General features: G+C 32.8%; 4 protein-coding genes across 11 annotated transcripts; 2 read left to right on the top strand and 2 right to left on the bottom strand.

Moving 5' to 3' along the window:
• The first annotated feature begins 9,325 nt into the window (after positions 1 to 9,325).
• Positions 9,326 to 11,177, top strand: LOC100813364 (probable galacturonosyltransferase-like 9). The gene has a single exon (XM_003517825.5). It carries the CDS (start codon positions 9,718 to 9,720, stop codon positions 10,852 to 10,854), a length of 1,137 nt encoding a protein of 378 aa, XP_003517873.1. The 5' UTR covers positions 9,326 to 9,717; the 3' UTR covers positions 10,855 to 11,177.
• Positions 11,178 to 13,043: 1,866 nt separating this feature from the next.
• GER5 (germin-like protein 5) lies at positions 13,044 to 14,107 on the bottom strand. Its single transcript, NM_001254530.2, has one exon. The coding sequence runs from the start codon at positions 14,061 to 14,063 to the stop codon at positions 13,401 to 13,403; it is 663 nt and encodes a 220-aa protein (NP_001241459.1). The 5' UTR covers positions 14,064 to 14,107; the 3' UTR covers positions 13,044 to 13,400.
• A 770-nt stretch (positions 14,108 to 14,877) lies between these two features.
• On the top strand, positions 14,878 to 20,254 carry LOC100810690 (protein WVD2-like 7). 8 transcript variants are annotated; one of them, XR_005886405.1, is made up of 11 exons: positions 14,955 to 15,335; positions 15,452 to 15,545; positions 15,734 to 15,839; positions 16,091 to 16,750; positions 16,851 to 17,264; positions 17,397 to 17,461; positions 17,815 to 17,908; positions 18,031 to 18,102; positions 18,531 to 18,635; positions 19,409 to 19,502; positions 19,835 to 20,254. XR_005886405.1 is itself a non-coding variant. In XM_006573011.4 (9 exons), the coding sequence occupies exons 2-9, from the start codon at positions 15,795 to 15,797 to the stop codon at positions 19,424 to 19,426; spliced, it is 1,473 nt and encodes a 490-aa protein (XP_006573074.1). In that variant the 5' UTR covers positions 14,883 to 14,922; positions 15,734 to 15,794; the 3' UTR covers positions 19,427 to 19,750. The 8 variants fall into 8 exon arrangements, 4 of the variants coding, with proteins under 4 accessions (XP_006573074.1, XP_006573072.1, XP_040861036.1 ...); XR_005886412.1 differs by lacking the exons at positions 14,955 to 15,335; positions 15,452 to 15,545 and adding an exon at positions 14,878 to 14,922; XR_005886404.1 differs by lacking the exon at positions 15,452 to 15,545.
• Positions 20,255 to 20,571: 317 nt separating this feature from the next.
• LOC100780368 (formin-like protein 8) lies at positions 20,572 to 23,744 on the bottom strand. Its single transcript, XM_006573008.3, has 2 exons — positions 22,357 to 23,744; positions 20,572 to 22,272 (listed from the first exon to the last, which is right to left on the bottom strand). The coding sequence occupies exons 1-2, from the start codon at positions 23,583 to 23,585 to the stop codon at positions 21,063 to 21,065; spliced, it is 2,439 nt and encodes an 812-aa protein (XP_006573071.1). The 5' UTR covers positions 23,586 to 23,744; the 3' UTR covers positions 20,572 to 21,062.
• Positions 23,745 to 23,989: the final 245 nt, after the last annotated feature.

Here is a 23,989-nt window from a genome sequence, read left to right as displayed (position 1 = left end):
CACCTCAATTAATTTTAGAAACAATAAATTTTACCTAATACAGTTGAGTTGTATTTTTAAAATGCATTTTAATACTGGCAACCGTGATTTTAGCCTCGATCAAACAAGCTTTTTTTTTGTCCTGATACGGCATACGAAAGCTGTAACTTGAGACTTTGATGAGTCTGAAACTGTTGATGAGTCTGAAACTGTTAGGATGATTGTTTTATTAAAAAAATGAAAAAGTTTGAGTTTATTGAGTTTGGTTAGGTGTTTTCGTCATTCAAATTAGGATCATCTAACATATAGGAGGAACCACTGACACCAGTGTGAAAGATTAATAACACAAGACAATGTATGATGAAGGATGGATTCATGCATTAAGCCATTAAGCTGACAAACATAAAACACCCATTGTAACAAGACAACTGTATGAAGGATGGATTCATGCATTAAGCCATTAAGCTGACAAACATAAAACACCCATTGTAACGAGATCGAAAAGTAGCTGAAAATCATTAATTAAAGAAAGAGGAATAGAAATAAGAGGTTTTGGAGATATTAATCTATGAACAAGTAAATAAAACTTATTTATCATTATAGGTAAATATAATACTTCCTTATATTAATTTATTATTAAATTATTATTATTTTAATTATATTTTATTATTAATTATCTATTTATTAAAATATCTTTAATCACTTTACAACTTGTTTCTAGTCAGTAAACAATGAATATGTAAACTAAGACAAACTTTTTTTTCCTTTTTCATGAGAATTGATCAGAAAAATGGAATGAGTGACATGATGATGAGTCTTAATAATTTTATGTGGAAAAAGTGACATGATATGTGCTAATAATTTTAAGAGTAATTTTTAAAAAAATAATATAAATTAATTAATTAACTTTCTTAATTTTCATGAATTAGTAAAAGAGTCTAATATAGAGATATAGCGAGAATAACAATTAGTTAGAGTTGGTACATGGCACTTGAACCATTTGTCATTTTGTTAGAACCATATGTTAGAGTTGGTATATAGAGAACTACACTTATTTTCTTTTAACATTTTTATCTTACCCTATAAATTCCTATAAAATACTTATAAACGCTATAATATCAGGTTATTGTTCATCTTTGACTTGGCTTTTAAGAACTTATGTTGTTAGAATCTTTATCTTTCTTCACTTGCACCATTGGATCTTTTGTAGCAACTTAAATCTAATAGCTCAACTAACAATGCATGGTATGTAATCTGGCACATTCTCTTTGGTAATTATTTATTTATGGTAGGAAATTGGATAAGAACCTCAATTGCAGTCTTTCAATCTCTAACTGAAAAAAACTACATTTTGAATGCAGTATGCTGAATGAAGTTTCATGTATTGAACCCCTTACCCATCTAATCTAGTTCGTTGATTATGGTAAGTCCTTCATGTGATGCTATTGATAATTTGACATGTAGTTGAGTGACCATGTTGAGTGATGATTAATGCCTTGTGTTAGAAGAGTTGTATGAAATTTTAGGATTTAATGAACATGCTTACTTGCCTAGAATTAATCTGTTTGATGAAATCACTAAATTAGAGGCAACTTTGATTAATAGATGTTAAGTTTATGTGATGGTGTATTAAGAATAAACTGAATGACTAAATATGTTGTCACCCTTTTGGTATACATAGCTAGGTGAAGTAAGAAGTTGTTTTTCCTTCTGTTGGTTGAAAGTTATAATGTTAAAAGTCAAATTATTCATAACTAGAATGCTAAATTTTTGTAAATAAAATGAGAAATATCGAGGTTGTTATATAATCGTCATAATTTTTTAAAAGAATATCACAACAGTTAAGCAACTGTCACAAATTGATTCATTAATCTTGTTTTTGTACTTTGTGTCGAGTTATAAATGGACGCAAAGTGTGCATGCACATAGAGATAATTTGTCCAATGATTTTTTTAACTGTCACAATATTAACCCATGACGAACAATATTGCGATGGACAACCATTAGAAAGTCTTCTTCGGGATAGTTGTAATCGTCTCCACTTACATTTTTTAACTATCACAATTTAGCGATTTTGTTGCATGCCTCTTTATGTCGTGTTATTGTGTAATATCTTTTTCATTCCTTATATAACACCGCTAGGTCATTTTCACGGGAAAAAGTAGGACCTCATCTTCGATTATTTTATGTATTTTTATGCATCATGTCATTCATGTGTATGCTTGTTCATGTCATGAAAAAATTAAGTTAACTTGAGTTGGTTTGATTTTATTCACCAAGGTTGTTTACTTAGGTATGTTTGACACTCAGATTGAAATTGCTAGATATCTATGTACTTTGTTGTATCCTCTCCCAATTTCAAGATTTGAAAATTATGGCACATTTTTTTATATAGGACTCATGACAAAGCAACAATAAAATGTAACTGGAATGACATCAATTTTGATTGTAGCATGTATGATTAAGATACCATCCCAATACAAACTTCCCTCACAATGCATAATATTGTCCCCAAAAAGCTTTCTAATAATCATAAAACCTCAAAAATCCAACTCCCAAAGCTATTCCAATGATGATAGAAGCCTTATTCACACATCACAACGCTGTGTTAAACCTCCTCACCTTTTCAAATACTCCCTTCATCCCTTATTATAAGAACCTTTCAACTAATTTATGTTTCTTAAGAAAAATAATTAGTTTAGTTAATCACATTAAATTTATCAATTATTTATACTATCATTCCAAAATTATATTTTTATTATTTTTCTATCCACTTAATTATTTCTCATAGATATTTGGAGAGAGAGTAATTAAATAAAGATATGAAGTGGAAAAATAATAATTAATGCATCTAGAAATTAAAAAAAAATCTTATAAAAAAGGACAAACAAATTTCTAAAAAAAAATTTATAATTGGGACAAGGGAGTATTATAGACATACAATTGGATTCATAACTCAATCATTATATAAAAAATGTGATTTTTAATAAGCTATTAACTGCTTTAATAATTCTTATGAGATTTATTAATTTTTATCATGAAAATATATAGATTGACCAACTTGCACATATAGGAATGTATACACAGATAATATACCCACAAAGAGAATTGCAGGCATGCGAATCAAGACTTTGTTTAAGAAAATCGACTCCGACACTCCTTTAACCAATTGAGTCGTTGGTAAAAAAAGAATTATCTTTATATATATATTTTTATCTGAAAACATTTTATTTTTAATTAGTATTCATTTTTACTGATTTTATTGTTATTAATATTAATAGTGTATAACGGCATAAAGACGTTGCACAAAGAATGGAGAAAAGTAGCAAACCCTTACGGCAAAAACACGTCGATGGATTTTGATGCTCACTCAACTAAGTCTATGAATTTTGATACCCACTCAATCGGCTATATCTATGACTATGACTTTCTTTTGAGTAGTCTATTAGCCATGTCCTGGAAATTTTAGTCACGTATGAGGTAAGTATTGTGAAGGAGAATTTACCATAAATTACTTAGCTAGGGGCTAAAGACCCTAATAATTGGTAAATCCTTCACCCGACCTACAAATAAAAATTAGGCTCGTAAGACTCTATTTTATTTAACTTTTGCTTTTTCGAATCTTGCAAATTCTTCACAAAGAAAGTGTCTTTTTTTTTTTTACCTTATCTCCTTTATATGATTAAGAGGAGTAACGTACTAATTATATATTCTTTTCTTAATGTTTTTATATTATTATTATAATTTATTAAAAATTATAAAATCACAAATAAAGTTTATTTAATGAAAACTGATCGAGACCCATAAATTTTCATGATCTTCAATGAATTTTACTCAGTAATAAAAATATATTAAAATGAATATGTTAGAAAATGTGTTACCTTGTGATCAAATAAGCCATCTAGAAATAATTCACCTTCTTTGGGTCAATTGATCAAGCTAGTATTGATCTTTATGTTAACTCTTACCTTTTGATCTTCAATATTCTTATGGCGAAATCCTGCAATTTGATTAACAATAAAACTAATAGTACGAAAAAAGAATTCGTGAAATTGTACGAACACTGTATTTTTGTTTTTTTATCTCATTTTCCGAGTCCTGTTTTTATCCAATCACCTCATGCTCTTCGTTTTTTCTCATTTGTATATGTCACATAATTTGTCCTTTTCGTTAAAATAAAGGTTATATTAACAGAAATAATTGTAAATTCTGTTTTTATTCTTCGGCCATGACAATTGTTTGTGCTTGATAGCATCTATTGGCTATTTAATTTTCTCTGTCTTTTTTGTGCAAAAAAAAATATATAGTAGAAATGTCTACAGGATCTCCCACAATCTTCCGTAGGACATTGATTAATTTATGGAAGAGGGAATAGAATTAGAATAAGAGAGAGAGAGAAAAAATGAAAAGATATGAATTAAATTTTTATGTAGCTTCTGTAAAAATAATCTGCATTATATTATATATTATACGAATATATTAGACTATAATTCCACCATTGTTGATGTTTCGTGTCACAGTTTTACCAAACACGATAAAATAAGTATTTTTGCATGTAAAGCACGTATACAACACCACGCACCCTTTATACATATTTTCATGTATTCTTATCATTTAGCTTGTTGAGTACAAATTATTGATTCATTGACGAAGAAAGATTCAAAGTCTTAGAGATTAAGAAATCTTAAAAAGAAAAAAGAAAAAAACTTGCCTTGAAACAAGGCTAACGCCTAACGTAATCATTTTGAAATATTGATTAATTATTTCTAATATAAATTATATATATATAATTGATCAATAACAATCATAGTCTTTATTCAATGACCTAACACATACTAATTAGGTGTTGTTAAGCATCAACAATTCAATTTATGTTCTAAAAGTATAATCTTCAGAGAAATAATGAAAGACCCTTCCTTTTTTATATATATGGCAGACCCAAATTGAATAAGACTCGAAAACTCAATTTTTGTCTTGAAACTAAATACTTGAAGTTATAATTAAAATGAAATACGTTTTCTCTCAAGAAAAATAAAACAAATTGAAATACAAAACACAAAACCATACCGAAATTAAGAGACTTAGAACATGTTTGATTTGCAGTTGTAAAATTACGTTTGAGGGAAAAATTAAAAAAAGAGAGAGTCAAATAGCATATTCCATAGAAATATAGGCAAATATATAAAGAAAATGAATTAGTAGCAATGTTTAATAGCATATTCCATTTTCATACCATACCATACCTGAAGGCTGAAACTGAAACTTGGAAATTGAAAGTGGGGATGCATGTGGTCACATGGGGTTGCAGTTGCAGCCAATTTGGCCAGTGGGGTTCTGCCAGCCAAGCAATGTCTTCATTTTAACTGGATGGACCCAAAGAATATGACCTTTTTATAAAAGAATCATTCTAAATAATTTTAGATATTTTTAAAATATATTCTAATAATAGTTTTCCTACTTACTACAAGATAAGATATTACATATGTTTATTTATTTTTATTCAAATTATTAATAAAATATAATAAAACAGTAAAATATTTCTCTTCATATTTCACAAAATTATTATTATGAAGAATCATGTTTATTTTTCACTGCATTCAGTTTAATAATATTTATAGATTTACACTCAATTCCTATGCTGCTTATGGATGGACGTGGCTTTCTTTATGTTAATGAGAAGGTTGCTTATGATTAAGACTTTCATTTGTCTAAATTTATCCAAAATATCTTTATATTCTTAAAAAATATTTATTGTTAATTTAAGTTTTTAGTATTTATTTTAATAATTTTCATTGATTTTTATATGTCTATGTAAATTTAAAATAAACTATTATTATTATTATTATCAATTTTGAATTTTGAATTAGCATCTAATTTCTATCACTTTAAATAATTCTCTATTAAAATTTATATTATTAATTAGTCATTTTTATTTTTAAGTTAAAATTTATTTATTTTCAATATTTTAGTTATCTTTTTTTCATCGTCTTTTTACTTAAAAACAAAAAATTAAGAACTTAGATAGATCTGAATTGGAAGAATATTGCATCAAAACCTTTTAATATAAGCAAAACATTCTAAAGATGCATGTATATTGTTATATGAAAAATATTATTATTAGTTATTGACTTATTGGTGTTGTCATTGTCAAATTCATGCATTGTTATGTAAAACATTATTAATAATTCAAATGCATGTTTTTACCTAACATCTCAAAAATTTTAAACACAAAAGAGTACTTACCTTTCAAAAATTATAAATTATTTTTGTTGCTAGAGATATAAGGTGAAGTAAATTTAATATTTTCTGTTAACAAAAATAATATTGTAAGAAATTATTATGTGAACTGTCACTGGTTTCTTTGACGTTGGTGGTGGTGGAAACCACGCCACTGAAAATGCTTCTGTATATAAAGTGTCTCTTACCTATCATCATCATGGACATTGAATAATTAATATCATTTCCATTGCTTATCTTGACACCTCTCTCTTCTGTAGTGCTCTGCAGTTGTTGGTTTTCATTTTTTCTTCTTCTTTAAATTGTCAATATTTATTATGTTTTGGTGAGTTATTTTTCTTTGGGAGTAAGTAGTGTTTGGTTTTTACAGACCTTCTTCCAGTTCTTTTTACTGTACTATTTTATAAAAAATATTAAAATTGAATGTAAATGAATTTCATATCTTATTAAAAGTATAAATTACATTTGATACTTATTATATAGAAATAAAAATAATAATAAAAAGATATTATCAAAGAGTTTAAAATTATTCTTTTCTAAATAACCTTTTGGTAAGCTTTTTAGTTTTTACAGGTTGTAAAAAGAGTTTCGATTTAAACCAATACAGTTCTTTATGTTATTAATTATTTTAAAAGTTGAAGATATAAAATATATTTTATAGTTACCGTAAAAAGTAAGACAATAAGAAGATGTAGAAAGAAAATAAAATAAGTTGCAGGACTCCTAAAAATGGGAAGTATGAGTGAAAAAATATAGATATAACAAATAATTTATGATAAAAAATAAGAAAAATTTGAGTTATTTTTTTTAAAGAAGTACTAATAATAATTTAACAAGAAAATATAAATATATAATAATAATAATAACCCATAAAAAATTAGTAAAGAAAAAAAATAGATATTAATTGTATATCTATTTGTTTATTATAATTATGGTCTTAAATTATTTTATACATATAAAAAAATTAATAAATAAATAGATAATAATTTAAATATTAATATTAATATTATTAATTTATTTTTAATATTATTTATCTATCATTAATATTATAAAAAGTATAAATAAAAGTAATTAGTATTTCAAAACTTATTTATTTTTATTATACAACAATTATTATGAGTGGAAAAAGTAAACTGTTCACTTTTCATCATCACTAGTTAAAATATTACTACTAACTCCGTACATTTATAACAGTAGTAGTAACTTGTAATGTAATGCATGAATGCATTTTTCAGGGTTTGTAGAATTGAAGAGAAGACTTTCCATTTCCCCATGAATTGAAACACAGAGTTGCATCTTGCATGGGCTTTTCTTTTGTATCGAAGTGGTCAAACATCATTTATGTTCTGCATCTCCAACCACGATAAGCAATTTCAATTTACTCTGCCTGGGATTGGATGGGCATGCTCATAGCTAGCTGTCACAGTAGTAGTGTTGTAGAAAAGATAAATGAACTAAATGTTGGAATAAATATTATATATAAAATATCAGATGTTACTAACAGGTGTTTTTAAGAAATTAATTAAAGAAATAAAAGAAAAAAATATTTATTATATAAATTATAGAAAAATCATAAATAATATAAATTTTCATCTTTTTAATAAAAATATTTTTATTTTAAATTTCTTAATCAATGTCCTTAGACCATTAATTATTATTTTTCATGAAATAATCTAAAGTATAAAAATTAAAAAACAATTTTTTTTGGTATTGAGTGAAAAATAATTTGAAAAAGTGCATCTCAATAACCTTTTTTAATTCTTTAATTAATTCCAAATTTAAAATATTATATTTTTAATATATTAAATATATTATTTTTATTGGATATATATTTGATCTTTTAATTAATTGACATGTATAATGATGTTTTATTAACGTATGCTATCAATATAGTGCAAGGTAGTGCATTTATTAATATATTAAAAAGATTAACATATGCCAATATTTAATATCTTTAAATTTTTAAGGCATCTAACAATTTTAAAATAATTGATAAATAATAAAATGTGATTTTTATGTAGTAATCTACTTCCTTCATTTTAAAATAATTCTTGTTTTAGGTTGTTTTACATAAATCATTTTTTTTTTTTTACAAAATCAACCTTTCATTATCATTAATTCAATTTTATATTTTGTAGTTCTTCATTAATATACAATAGATATAAGTGAAAAAAATAATTAAAATTATATTAAAAAATTAAAATAACAATTCAATAAATATTTTTTATATAACAATTATAATGAAACATGTAAGTTTATCTGAAGTCATAACAACAGGCTTATAAAATTTACTTGACAGCAACGGACATTCCATGCTTTTCCTTAAAAAGTATTATTTGTTATCAAATGAATACTATACGAATTTGGATATAAGCAAATATCAGATTGGTATAGCAGTACACTGAGAGAGAGCGCAAAATTAACCTTCTAATTTCAACAGACACTTTTAAGAACTTACCATTTGAATAAATATTTTTTATCATAATAACTTCAAGTACCAAAATTCATTCACGTACTATTTGATGTAGTAGTATTTACATGCTGAATTCAATTTGAAATCATACAAGCTTATGTATGACAGCGACAATAGTATTTGGCAGGTAGTTATTGAAAATCCACATATACTTGTACTTTTAGAACATGTTCAATGTTGGATCTTAAAGATAAATCTTAAATTGAAGATATGATCTTTTCTAGATCTAATAATAAAATACCTCTTAAAATCTTCACTGTGTAGATCCCTTCATCCCTGTGCAACCAATACCCCATTCTCTTTAAATTTTCCTAATTACTATTACTATACTTATATTCTTACAAAATAAAAAAAAAGTTCAATATACAAAATATAATCAAAATACTAGTACATGAGTAGTATTGATTAACGCAGTTAATAGGGAGCGCGTAAGAGCGTTTTCAGACGCGTGAATCACGTATCCATCCAGTTTAATAATTTAAATAAAAACACGCATTCGAATAATAATATTTTCCAAAATTGTAAAAAAGGAAATAAATACTATTAAAAAAAACATAAATAGTGACACAGATGGCAAAAGGAAAAGTACAAAAAAGAGAAAAAGAAAACAAAACTCCTTACTTAACAGCAGCAGCCAATGTGTTAAAACATGACGTCCCCTTCCCTTTAGAGAGAGAAAGAGAAAAAAAAGAAAAGAAAAGAAAAAACAGAGAGAGAGAGAGACAGTGATGACTGAATGAAAAAAAAAAAATGAATCTCGTATAAGTAAGTCATAGATATCTTTCTCAGAACTTCAGCTCTCTCTCTCTCTTTCTCTCTCTGGAACTTCTTCTCTCCTCAACGCTGGTTCCAGAGAAACCCAAAACAAAACTGCGTCCTCTTTAAAACGCACCATCAATACAAAGAAAGAAAGTTTTCAAAACGCAAAAGCCAAGAACCAAAACAAGAAGAACAATGCCATTTTTTTTCTAGCACCCTTTTGTTTCCTTCCACCAAGAACCGGTTTTGCCACCGACCCATTTCTCCAAATGCTTCCCCTCCGCCTAAGCGCCGTCGTTTCCTCACTCATTCTCTGCTTCCTCTTCCCGCCACTGCTCTGCCTCGGAATCCGCTCTTTTCCCACCACCGCAGACGACGGCGCGTTCTTCCACTATTCAGAAGCGCCGGAGTACCGAAACGGAGCGGGTTGCCCCGTTTCGTCAACCCGTGTTTCCCTCCCTTCATGGGACCCTTCTCTGGTCCACATCGCCATGACCCTCGACTCCGGCTACCTCCGCGGCTCCATCGCCGCCGTGAACTCCGTCCTCCGCCACTCCTCGTGCCCGGAAAACGTCTTCTTCCACTTCATCGCCGCCGAGTTCGACCCGGCTAGCCCGCGGGTCCTGACCCGACTCGTCGGCTCCATTTTCCCCTCTCTGAACTTCAAAGTTTACATCTTTAGAGAAGACACTGTAATAAACCTAATCTCTTCTTCAATCCGACAAGCCCTAGAAAACCCCTTGAACTACGCGCGCAACTACCTCGGCGACATGCTCGACGCGTGCGTGTCCCGCGTGATCTACCTCGACTCCGACGTCGTCGTTGTCGACGACGTTGGCAAGCTCTGGCGCGCCCCAATCACGCGCGAGCGCGTGATCGCCGCGCCAGAGTACTGTCACGCGAACTTCACCAAGTACTTCACCGACGAGTTCTGGAACGACCCTCTACTCTCGCGCGTGTTCAGCACGCGCAAGCCGTGCTATTTCAACACCGGGGTGATGGTGATGGATTTGGCGAAGTGGAGGGAGGGGAACTACAGGAGGAAAATTGAGAACTGGATGGAGTTGCAGAGGAAGAAGAGGATTTATGAATTGGGTTCTTTGCCACCCTTTTTGCTTGTGTTTGGTGGGAACGTTGAAGCGATTGATCATAGGTGGAACCAGCATGGGCTTGGTGGGGATAATCTTAATGGGGTGTGTAGGTCTTTGCACCCTGGTCCTGTGAGTTTGCTTCATTGGAGTGGGAAAGGGAAACCTTGGGTTAGGCTTGATGAGAAGAAGCCTTGTCCCTTGGATAGTCTTTGGGAGCCTTATGATTTGTATAAACAGGTGAAGGATAGAGTCAGAGATCAGAATTGGGGCTTCTCTTCTTCTATTTTGGTTGGCTATGCTCATGACTTGTTATAATGATGATGGTGATTCTTTGGTACATTTGTTGTTGCAGAGATTCTTTGTTAGCAGTGTACAGTACACAGATTGGGTAGAAGAGTGATTGAATTGGGGTTCTTCATTATTCTTTCTGTAGAGTTTTTTTTTTTGTTAAGGTGTTTAAATTCTTGTGATTTACAGAATATGGAATATGGATTCTTTTTTGTTTTTCTGCTGCTGGGGGGGTTCCATCTCTTGGAACGATTTTGGTGGGTTGGTTGAGTTCTTTTGTATGGGACCATTGGTTGTAATGTGGCAACAAACAAAGTGCAGAATAACAGATAGTTGTTTCAATTGTTTTATTTGGATTGGGTTTCTATCATCCCTTTGTTTCCTTTCCTACCTGTGACTATTGCACATTCAATGATGTAGTGAGGTCACCATTAGACATTGAATGATGAAGTGAGAGGTCTCGATTTGTTTTTAACAGAAAGAAAACTATTCATTTGGTTCTTATGGTTCTTTTCATTATAAGTTTTAACTTTTTTACGAAAAAGATTGTAAATTTTGGTCTTCTATTTAAATACAGAGAATATTTTTTGGCAGATGGTTCGATTTGAGTGATTATTTTTGTTTTCAATTTTTTAAGATTTATAAAATATATATCGAGAAAAAAAATATTTTATGATATTACTACGTTTTCACTTCTTTTAAAAAAATTAACAATATCAATATGTTGTTTTCAATTTTAGATTTATTTTTTACTAAATTTTAAGTAAACTTATTTATTTTTATTTTTAAAAAAATAAAAACAGAAAACATTCCATCTAAATGTTACCGTAATTTTCTTTAATAAATTGTTACGAAAAACTGTTAAAAAATTATATATATATATATATATATATATATATATATATATTATAATGTAAAAATTAAAATGAAAAAAATATAAAAATAAAATGAATAATTTAAAATTTGTTTGATGTTTCCTCTTTTGGGGGAAAAAAAGGGGTTAAAAAAGAAATTGGTAGCTTAAGATGCATGTGATGGCACATTTCCACTTGTCATGTTATGATTAAGAATTGATCACGGAATCACAATGTTATACAAATAAAGTGCATATGAAAATGAATGGTTAGTGCAACAAGTGCTAGTAGGTTCCCCGGTTGTTTCCTTTGTCTTCAGGAAACTGAAATGCCTAACCTAAGTGATCGTAAATTTCACTTATAAAAAACTTTAGACCCCACCCAGCTCATGTTATTTGGAAAGTTCTTCGCGTAAGGATAAATCATTGCAAATTTCATCTTCACTAACAATTTTCTTCACAAGCGTTATGTCATGGACTCTTCTCAACTCTGAAGACTTGGATGGGAATCCAAGGAAGGCAATGATAGGAATTTGTATAAGAAAAAGAATAATAATATCCTGAATTATTGGTTTGAAGGTATGTTAAACTTTTTATTTATTTCCCTTCTTGTGTGAGTCATTTATGGGGAGAGGACTTGAGTGCCATGTGTATAACATAACATGAAGTCATGGCTTGCTATGCTGGTTTACAAAAGTTGACTAGATGAGGTGTACCGTTATAATGTCAGTTTCAAATGAAATTTCGTGTTTGCTTACGGAACTAAATTAAAACTATAGGAGAAATTGGGATAATATAATTTGTAGCAAAACATACTGGCAATTTGCAATTACAATATTTGCAGCATGTCTTCAACAAAAAAGAGTTCTATAAAACAATGATTGGGGAACAAAAATTAAAATAGTTATTGCAGTGATATTATTTTATAAACAGGGGAAACAAAACTTATGCTTGCAGACTTTCGAATATAGCACATGACTCTATTTTATTTTGAATTTTTTTTAACGTTTTAGAACCATGTATTTCCTCCATTAAAATCGTAATACCTAACATGCATGATTATTTTTTTATTTTTGAGACAATTAGAGAACTGTCAAATTAAAAGCACACTAGTTGTCCAAAGAGACGGTGTTGAAGGAATAAACATTAAAATTTCGAGTACAAAACATGTTGGCATTTGCCAATTGCATTATTTGCGTCATGTCTGCATCAAAAATGACATCAAAAGAACATTTGAGGAACAAATGTAAAGTAGTTATTGCAGTGGCATAAGCAGAGAAATAACTTTTGCTATGGAGGATTGCATAATGGGTGGAGCCTATAGACATTCAAATCACCAGGCATTCACTTTTTCATTATCCTTACAAGAAAGTGCCAGCTATTTAAATTGTGTCAACAAATTAAAAATAGGAAAACTGATCAATCCAATCAAAGAGGAAAAAAAAAAAGGACAAGCATACTTCACTCCACAATAATATTCAATACATGACTCAGATCAACCATTGGATTTTAATTTGATTATTAAACATTGTAATGTGGCATGATGGTTTGTATGTCTCTTTCTTTTCATTTTTAAATACACAATCTGACATTTTAAATATGCCAATCTAACCCCATGTTCCCACCTAGGATCCCAAACAAAATGCAATAAGAAATTAAGTACATTGGTAAAATGGTAACCATAATTGGATCACCTCCATGAGCAGCATAATCAAATTAATCATCCTCCAAGGTTTCTACGAATAGTTTCCACTTCTCCTTTGGAAATTTGGAAAGCCTTCTTAAGAATGTCATCAGGGATTGGAGGCTTGCTAGCAAATGTTGCAAGTGATGCAATTTGTGCACCTGGGTTCTGACTATTGAGACCGGATATGGCAATTGCTGGTTCCCTGGAATCACTATTGAACAAGAAGTGGACCAGGCCCTTTGGGAACACAAACGACTCACCGGGCCTCAAGTTCTGGGTAAAGACACGGTTACTTGTGTCAACAAAGCCCACAAGAAGCATGCCCTTAAGGCAAGTTGTCACTTCCGAGGCCCGTGGATGTGAGTGAGGTGGCACGATCCCATTGCCCGCTATGTCAACCCGGACCAGTACCAGGCCCAAGGTGTTAAGCCCAGGAAGATTAGCAGTGGTGGTGGCTGTGACACTGAAGCCAAATTGGTTGCTAGTGTTGCCAGTTTTTGATAAAGCAGATGTGACAAAATGGGAGGAGGAAACTTTATCTGGGTCAATGCAAGGCACCCCATTAATGAAAAATTCACTTTTGCTATCTGCTACACAATAATCTTGAAGTGGATCAGGGTCGGGTCGGGTTTTACCCAATAGAAGGGAAAGGGTGAACAAAAAAATCAATGGGAGAGAGTGAAAATGGGTTCTCATTTTTGCTATAATTGATGAAACAAGTCAAAGGACAATAATATTTTATGTCCTATGTTATAGTGTGAATTCTAACACCATAAGCCAAATTGTATATATACATGTACAAGAGAAAGAGCAGGTGGTGGATGTTGATATTTGTTTAACTTTCATGTGGTATTGTGGGGTGAGGTGATTGAGTAGCTTAAGAGCATAGGATAAGGGAGGGACAAAGGCAAAGCTTAAAGTAAATATGATCAAGTCATATTAAGCCACACAAAGGGGTGATGTCTACGTTCTATTTGACTGAAAATGGTTTGTGATTAATTAACATGCTTTATGCTTAGCATTCCCAGGCCAAGTCCAATGTTGCTAATCTCATTCTTTGATTGGGCTTGGGCCCATTCATGGACCAGCACAATATAACTTAAAACGCTGTCGTTTGAGGTAGTAGACACTGATACGCCATCGTTTTTTTTTGTTCTTATTTGAGGTAGTAGGGACTAGGGACTATCACACTTTATATTATATGATACTATTGCAAAAAAGAGACTTCATGTTTGAACTTGGAAGTTATCAATATATTATATACATAATGGAGTGTAATTTGTTTTGAAACATGTAATTATTTCTCTGGAAGTTAAAATAAAATACTATAATGATGTTTTATAATAATTGAAGATAAAATATTAAGAAGAAAGATGACACTAAATAATATTATTTCGTTTATTATAATTATAGACTATAGATAATATAGGAAATTTTTAGTTCAGCCAACTCAATCATGGGCCACATGTGGTTCAAGTGACATATAATAATAAATATTGAGACCCGTCACATGCAACCTTTCCACACGCCGCGCAAGTGTTCAGCTTTTGTTCATGTGGGCCTTCCTTCCTTGCCTTGCATTGCATGCTTGATCACTTGATCTGATCTAAATTCTAACTATCACCGCCTTGGGGTTATTGGGTTTCTTTCTTTGAACCATCTAGAGATATTCGTTAGTTTAATTAGAGGGAAAATTTTTAAGTATGGTTGTGACTTGTGACTGATCTTGTTTTATTATTCAATGCATGGCTACTTTGTTTAATTGAAGCTCTATAACTTGAGACAGCTAATATCATTTATCTGTATAATTATTTGCTAAAAAGGGTATATTATAGTATCCTTTTGTTCCTTTATATATATATATTACCTTGTACAAGGTTTTCCCATCATCATTCTATGTCCTTTCGTTATGATCCCTGAACTGAAGTCTAATCAAAACTGATTCAACATTGGCCTCCCTGGAAAGAGGTGGTACTTATTACCATTAAAAGTTAAATCTTCTTTTAGGAATGCAATCACAGTTATGATCTAGTTCTTGCTTTTGGGGGATATTGGATTGTTTGTGATTGAATTTTTCATCTTAGGAGTTTCCTCAAGTACCACAAGCAGACAAAGGGTGTCGTTACTGTAGAAAAGTGAAGTAGAAATTGATGTAAAGGAAAAGAAGAAAAAAACAGAGTATTCTCATATTCTGATATTTTCTCACTCCAAAATCCACATGCACATGTCCCTGCTATTCCCTTACTCATCATTTGCTGCAAAATTATTTTCAAGACTCTTTCTTTTTGTCCCATTGTGAGCATTTTACTCCTGGTCTTTTCAGTGAGATATCCAGGAATGATTATTCCCCAATTGCTTCTTTACAGGCCAGACTGTGCATAGCTTCCGTGTGTCTTTGGGGCTGTAGCTAAGTAGTAATTTACTTTCATGGGTGAATTTCTTGTGGATGCAACAGTGTTTGAAGATAAGAAGGTAAACCCCATTTTTCATAAGGTTGTTTCAGATTAGAAATTGATTTCTTTTTTCATTACAATTATTATTTGTTCCTTGCGAATCTGTCTTGCTCTATGGTTGGTCTTGGACTTGGATTTGGATCACATATCCCAATTTATGACTGTTAAAATCCTGTGTTCTTTTTGGTGTTGTTTGTGAGTTGTCTCCTTGTGTTGGTTGTCTTCAATTATGCACACAAGTTTTTGTTTTTTTCCCTGATGTTGAAGCAGATGGGAGAGGGTGCTGCTGCTTCCAATCCTGCTTTGCAAGTGTCTGTTTCGTTTGGTAGATTTGAGAACGATTCCTTGTCTTGGGAGAGATGGTCCTCTTTCTCTCCAAACAAGTACTTGGAAGAGGTTGAGAAGTGTGCCACACCTGGATCAGTGGCCCAGAAGAAAGCCTACTTTGAAGCACATTACAAGAAGGTTGCCGCCCGGAAAGCCGAATTGCTGGCTCAGGAGAAGCAAAGGGAGAAAGATTCTTTCGGATCAGAAGAACATAGTGGAATAGATCTGAGTGGTAACACTGATGCAGAACATGATATATCCAACAACACTCAAGGTTCCAGTGAAGGGGTTGAGCATGAAACCAGTTCTGCTGGTGAGATCCATAAGACTCATGTTAATGAATCTGAGGAGGAATTTGCAGTTTCAAGGGATTACCAAAGTTCATCAGTTCAGGTAGAGAACAAGGAACTGGAAAGTAGATCACATAGTTCCTACCAGATAGATGAACCTGAAAATGTATGCAAGAAACAAGTGGAAAGTCCTAACAACAACATTGAAGCTGAAGATGTGAAGGAAATTTCACATGTTGTGTACAAGGAGACAGGAAAGGCTTCAGAAGGTGAAGTAAAAGATGTGAAATTGAATCATCCAAAGGAATCTAAGGTTTGCTTTAATTCATATATCCATCAAATTCATGTTCTTTCTTAAAGGTTGGCTATTTGGTTAGCCTGGTTTTTAATTTCTCATCATCTATTTTGGACAGGTTAAGTCTGTGAGTAAGGGTAGCAATGCAGCCAGGACTAAGAAGAAATCAATGCTACCTACTTCTAAGGCATCCCCAATTTCAACACCAAAAAGTTCAAAGCCTGCATCAACAACTCCTACCAAAACAGTGACACCTGCTTCTTCAACTAGAAAGGGAAGCTCTCCATCTTTGACTAGGAGGCAAATTACTTCTAGTGGGGAGAGCAGAAAATTTGCTAACAAACCTTTGCACATGTCTTTGAGCTTGGCTCCAAGTAATCCTGATCCAGCTCCTCAAAGTACCATGAGGAGATCTTTAATTATGGAGAACATGGGGGATAAGGACATAGTCAAACGAGCATTTAAGACATTCCAGAACAGTTTCAACCAGCCAAAAACTTCTGTTGAAGACAAATCTTTGATAAAGAAGCAGGTAATTGGAAAATCTTCATGGACAACTGTTCAATGTTGACAAATGTTTTTTTTATACAGTATAAATGGTTATTCTTAAACTGCACAAAATCAGATTGATTAAAAAATGTTTTCCTCTTAATTTCCTGGGCAGGTTCCTTCAAGGGGAACTGTGTCAAAGGTTCCAACATCTACAACTTTGAGGAAAGAAAATGGACGGTAAATTTTTTAATCTGCGTTGATAATGTGTTTTCATTTGCACAAGTTTCATTGCTTTTATGTATTTTTCATAGTCCTTTTCTCTTTATCTCTTAATGTGTTTAAGATTACCAATTTACCATCTGATGAGATCATGTTTTTGTGGGTCGTTTTCTTTTGGGAGAATTCTAACCAAGGAAACCATAGATAAATGTAGGATAGAGGAGGAGACGTAGGAAACTATTGTTATACAAATTCATTCAAATATATTTTATAACTTGTGATTTTTTCCAACAGCATCTCTTGTAATTTTAATTGAAATTTCTCCTTAAGTTGAAATTTTCTGTATTCATGTAGAATTTATTTTTGAATAGGCCGACTAAGGTTGAGAATTTGTATCAAAGTGGAAATGCTGTACGAACTACTTTGGGTCCAAAAAGAGACATTAGAGCAGAGAAAGGGAAAGAGGTAGGACTAACTCTTGATGTTTGTCTATTACATTTCAGTGCCTGTAATACCAAGAATATTCATTAGATTAGTAAAATTCAACTGACTAAATTATACTTTTTCACCTTTTGTTTCTTAATCAGTCTTCAAGAAAAATAGAAGAAAAATCTAACACAAAAGGGGTGGAAAGAACACGTCTTCAATCAAAAGTGAAGGTAAAGGCACTCTTCCATATTCCAAAATGTTTCTCTAGAAATGACTAGCATTTCCTACATTCCATCCTGCCTATAGCTTCACTTGAGTGTGTCTGCATATATTTGGTTTATTAGAGATAATTGTTTAAAGATAGCCTGCATAATGATACTAAGAAAAATGCTTGAATATATTCTCTGTACTATTAACTGAAATTTATTAGAAATCACAATAACTTGTGGGTCCCACTTCTTATTTAATAAACTTCACACATGAATTTATAGTTTTTAATAAAATTTAACCAAGAATAAATAATTTGTTAGACAATCTGTTGCTAGCACTCATGGTAATAATATAATGGGAGATATGGGGTTATTAGATGGACATTTCTATTTTCATCTATATAATAAGCATAAATGGATTGTCTCAACTCTGTGTGCCTCAAACACAGGAGGAAAAAGAGGCAGAGATGAAAAGGCTAAAACATAATGTCAAAGGCACATCCTCACCAGCTTTTAACCGTGGTCAAAAAGTAGTGAAAAGTCGTCCTGAAAAGGTATAAGCTATACATTTTATCTGATATATGTACCCTACATAAATTGTTAATTTTTGTCGGCTGACTGTTTATTACCTTCTTTTTCTCTTTGGGTAACAGCTGACTACTTCTTTGCATTTAATGCTATAAAGCAATCTTAAAAACAACTTTTATTGATTGCATTATGTTTCTGGAGACAAATGTGCAAATGACTAAAATAATAAAACTTAACTTTTAATTGAAGTAAGCTAAAACTTGTGTCCCTCAACTTATAACTAGTTGTTTTGTTTTGCTGAAAAGATAAACCTGTTTTCTGCCAAATGAGCATAGTGGTTGGTGGGTCATACTATAGATAATAATAAAATTTCTTGTTTATATTATACATTCTAACATTTCTAGGATTATAGTGCCATTAAGAATGTATGATATCAATGTTTGCATGCTGCTATCTTGTTAGTAATTAAACTATACTATCCCATCAAGCCAAATATATAATGTCCTTAGGTTTCCTAAATTCAAAACTCACATAAAATCTAGCTGTTGAAGTTGGCTTCTGTTTTTTTTTCTTACAGATATATTTGGCATGATTTGTATATTACTTTAGAAATATTATGCGATGATGCTATGTAGTGCACCTTACTTTTAGAATATTGAGAGCTCTATAAATACTATTAATGTGCTATATCAATTATTTATACACATCAATATGTACCAATGGGTGGGGTAATGCAAAAGACGCCATTAAAGGAAAGCCTACTCCATTAACTGTTGTTGTGCCATTTCTACTCATGCAGGGTGATGCTAAAACTTAGAATCCTTGGTGGCCCCACAGGTGCTAAAGATAAAGAGAGCAGAAGGAGAAAAGAGGTTAATACACCAGTGTGTCAGGTAGATCTGAATGTTCAGGGGAAATGTTTGTGGAATCAGTTCAACGCCATGATATTCTTGTTCAGTAAACAACAGCAGCACAATCTTCTAGTTAAATATAGGAGCTTATGATTATGAACATTGTGAGGAGTAGAAGGAAGGAGAAGGCATAATTTATTGATGATAATTTTCTTCCTCGCGCCCCTCTTTAGGCAATATGTTGGTTAGAAAATAAAATTGAATAAATGTTTGTGATGTTAAAATGTGCATATATCTCTTGCAATTGATTGCATCATTTTTCTTCTTTTCTATCCGTCCTGTGGGTGCTTGATATGGTTTTTAACGTGTTGTAGACCATGTATCTCTAAGAGTTCAACTCATCCATCTCTCCATAAACGTGCAAAGATGCAAGACATTGTTACATTGGGAAACATGATTGAAGAATTTTCAGAATCAAGGAACAAGACTAATTAAGTGGGTTACACAATGCAGATTAAGTTCAGTATCAAATGTTCTCTGCAATGTACACTAACGGAAGTAAATATTGCTGACTATGCTACCTATACGTGGAAAAACTCTTCTGCTAGCTATTTCAATATTTGAACAATTGTACAGATAGGCATAGGCTCTCCTACTTTTTTCCTTTTGTTTTTCTTATTATCCTTTCTTTTCTACCCCCTCCCTATATACGTAGTTGAGTATAAAGGGAAAAAAACCTGTGTAAATGAGTACAGTTATTTAGTTGTCTAATAATAGTTTTGCATGTACCCAAATGCATTATGAATGTATAAGAAGGAAGGTACAGTTGTCACTAAAAAGTTAATACCACACAACCTGTATAATAAAGAAGAAACTTACTAAAAGAAACTTGCAGAAATAATCGTCAGTAGGAAGTCAATTTATGAATGTTTTCTGACGCATACTGAGACTAAGATAGTAATGCCAAATTTGTCGTGTATTTTGCAGAAGCAAATCTGATTCATTATCTTGATGAGTTTAGTTAAAAGAAAATCATTGATGACATGAGTTCAATGCATTAGATCTGTTTCCTTTGTGAACTACGCTAAGAAAACAAATTTGGCGTCATAGCTGATAAATAAAAGAACATCCTTTCATTGAACTAGCAAATACAATGGAAAATGAGAAGAAACGGATCAGGTTACGGACTTCTGGTTGATGACAAAAGAATCTAAGATCTATATATACACGAGACTTAAAAATGCTCAAGAACAATAGTTCTCTGTGCATGTGACACGTACATTTAGAGGTTAAAATTTGGAAAAAATGATAAGGTTACAAGAATGGTTTTAGCTTCTGAATTTGCCTGACACAAACTGGTACATATCAATGCAAAAGCACGCACTGCTTTCACAGTATTTCTAAGCCTCCAATGGTTAGCACTTAGCAGCACAAGGTCCTCTCTGATGAGCCAACAATGGAACAACGCAAGTAATCACTTTGAACTCTGACTTTTAGCACTTCAGCTCCCATGTGTAAATGGTCCAATAGAAAAAAGTTGAATGAATTAGACCAATCCTTGACTTGGATTATCTGCTATATTAAACCTTGCAATGTGACCCCTTAATTTACCTTAGGTGTCTTCCTCTTCTGCATGTTACGAGCAATCTCAATGCATGCTTGATCAACCATTCCCAGAAAATCCTTAACTATGACAAATAGATAAAGAGGGTTTTCTACACTATCTTTTGAAGCTCCTCCTTGATAATAATCTGTCGTTCTTCTCACAAGCTGCATTACCCTTGTTTGCTCCTCCCTCACTAATCTAAGTTCCTCCTCAGCATTTTCAAGAAAATTGTTCATTTCTCTCACAAAGTTTCCTCCCTTGTCATTTCCACACTTGGAAACAAGTTCTCTAATCTCAACAATCCTGGCTGAGAGTGATGAGATTGAACCAACAAAACTTTTGTAATCTGTAACCGCAGCTTTCTTTAAGTTGGGAAACTCAGAACTGATCCCTCCTACAACTGGCAATCCTAGTGTTATGTATTCCCTTTGTCTTTGTTCATTTGAAGCAGCAGAGTTTTTAGAGTCTACACTGCTGTTGCTGTTCCTACTGCTACTACGACTCAAACTGTGATTGCGGTTAAGAACAGCACGTTTTCCTTCTGAACGAACTACTTCTTCAACCACAAAGTGAAGCAATGTGGTTTTTCCATCAGTGCTCTTGACATCAGAGAGCTTTCTGAGAGAAGCCAAGTTGAAAGCTTGAGCATTACCCCTTTGAGTGCCTGCATTCATGCGATTTCCAGCCTTAAGCACTGCTTCAAGAAGCTTCACAAAAATTCCTTGGTTTCGAAGCTCCTTGCACCCCAGCTCAAGAGTCTGCAGAAACTCCTTGATTTCTACAATCTCAGAATCATAATTCAACCTGAATAACAAAGCACTCAAGCGCTTAAATGCTGAAGGAACAGCTTTGAGGATGTGATGTAGGAAAGATTCAGCTGCAGCAAGTTTTGAAGGGTCTCCTTCATGTGCAAGTATAAGTGATTGCTCTTCTTCTGTTGGGGCTACTCTACCAAGCTTTTCAATGGTGTCTGTGTTAAGGCCTTGACCATCAATGAGTGCTTCAATAATTTCTTTACGAGAGACTGCCAGAGACTTCAAAACAATAGCAATGTTTTGTGATTTTCTGGGGTCAAGAATGAAGGTATTCACTGAAGTAGCCAAAGCATCCCTGCTAGGACTCATTGAGTTATTTACTTTTGGGGTATTGTCATTTCGGTTGGTAGCAACTAACCCGAAGAGAGCTTCCATAAGATCATCATCAACCCTGACGTTTAAAAAATCATCAGCCAATGCTAAAATGTAGGAATCAAAATTTAGATATTTAGAAAATCTAGTATATTAGAATTACCTGAAAGAACCACGGTCCATTTTGTCCCACACCATAGAGTGATCAAGGTTGGTAGTCACCTTATCCCAATGCAATGGCTTCAGTTTCACCTCAGGTGAAGTATTTCCTTGCCTAGTTGTGGTACTTGGTGTTCTTTCAATAGGGGTAGGTGGTGGTTTTGATGATGACTTCAAACCACTTGCTTTTGGTGGAGGAGGAGGTGGTGCTGGACTCTTTCTTGGAGGAATTGGTGGAGGAGGTGGTGCTGCTGCTGAGTTCTTTTTATTTGGGATTGGTGGAGGAGGTGGTGGTGCTGCTGCCGAGTTCTTTTTAACTGGGATTGGTGGAGGAGGCGGTGGCAGTGCTGAGCTTTTTATACCTGCGATTGGTGGTGGAGGAGGTGGTGCTGGTGCTTGATTATTTATATCAGTTATTGGTAGTGCAGGACTTGTAATGTTTGAAATTGATGAGAAAGAAGTGTTGAGTGGTTTTGGTGATGAAGGAGTAAAGGGTGGAGAAGGTGATTGAGTAGAAGAGCCTCCAATTGATGAAGGAACACTGGGAGGAGGAGCAGGAGGTGGAATTCTCATGATTGTATATGACTCTTCTGGAAGAAATATATTCATGTGAGAAGTTGAAGATCTGTCTCTAAGCAGAGGAATTTCTTGAATGGACTCGGATCTTTTCCTTTGATTCTCCTCATGATCATCTTCTATTTTATCTTGGGTGCCATCCAAAACCTCCCTTTGGAAATCCTTGTCTGGTAATTTCTTACCTTCAAGTTTTCTCCAATAAACCACATCCAAACCATCCTCATCAACAATTAGTCCCTTGACGTTCCCTTCCATTCTCTCAAACACGTTGACCTGAGGTGCAACGCGCCTATCTACGGCAGAAGCAGTGTTGTTTGTGACCTCCTTTCTCTTCCTTGCTCTGAAGCACCTTTGGACCAAGCAGAAAATCAAACCAGAAACAACTAGAGTACCTGCTGCAGTTGCAGCCACCGCTGTTCCGATCTTACTGCTTGATGAAGAGGTTTTTGATGCAGCTACTGGTCCTGGTGATGGTGGTGATGCTTGTGGCTTTGGTTGTGACTCAGGAGGTTGGATTGGAAAGGGTGGTTTTGGAGTTTGGATTGGATAAAATATTTCGATATTCTGAGGAGTATTGGTTTGGCAATAGCATGTTGGTATTAGAAAACTTTGTAAAACAAAAAGGATCACAAGAAGAAGCATCATGTTCACAGACATGAATGCTGAGGAACAAAGATTACAGCTACAATGATGTTTATGATACTAGAAAGGCTATTGTACTTTTTCTGTTTGATGTTCATTGCAAGTTCTGTCCTTCTTTGTCTTGTGCTATTGGTTTTACTCGCTGAATATTTCAATAGAAGTAAGCAGTTAAATATTATTAGCCTTCCCAGGTGTATTAAATTTTCTCATTGCAATGACCAAGATGACCCTCTTGAATTAAATAATTTGTGCAGTTTAGTTTTGGGATGGTTTAGTCATTTGGCACTTTCATTAAAGATTTGGTCATCCTTTGAAATGCACAAGTGGAAACTGATATACAAAGTCAAACATACTTATTAAGGTACAGGTTTGAAGTGGTACAACCGTGATACAAAGATTTTTTTCAAATGCCTTAAATT

This window comes from Glycine max, chromosome 1 (assembly GCF_000004515.6).
Source record: "Glycine max cultivar Williams 82 chromosome 1, Glycine_max_v4.0, whole genome shotgun sequence".
Lineage (NCBI taxonomy): Eukaryota > Viridiplantae > Streptophyta > Magnoliopsida > Fabales > Fabaceae > Glycine > Glycine max.
Note: the sequence above shows the minus strand (reverse complement) of the source record. Positions and strands in the feature narration are given on the sequence as shown.

Coding starts and splice junctions, on each gene's coding strand:
- LOC100813364 (XM_003517825.5), top strand. CDS start 9,718: ATGCTTCCCCTCCGCCTAAGCGCCGTCGTTTCCTCACTCATTCTCTGC.
- GER5 (NM_001254530.2), bottom strand. CDS start 14,063: ATGAGAACCCATTTTCACTCTCTCCCATTGATTTTTTTGTTCACCCTT.
- LOC100810690 (XM_006573011.4), top strand. CDS start 15,795: ATGGGTGAATTTCTTGTGGATGCAACAGTGTTTGAAGATAAGAAG. Junction 15,840..16,090: donor CAGTGTTTGAAGATAAGAAG/GTAAACCCCATT, acceptor ATGTTGAAGCAG/ATGGGAGAGGGTGCTGCTGC. Junction 17,265..17,396: donor AATCTTTGATAAAGAAGCAG/GTAATTGGAAAA, acceptor TTTCCTGGGCAG/GTTCCTTCAAGGGGAACTGT.
- LOC100780368 (XM_006573008.3), bottom strand. CDS start 23,585: ATGTCTGTGAACATGATGCTTCTTCTTGTGATCCTTTTTGTTTTACAA. Junction 22,273..22,356: donor ATGGACCGTGGTTCTTTCAG/GTAATTCTAATA, acceptor TTTAAACGTCAG/GGTTGATGATGATCTTATGG.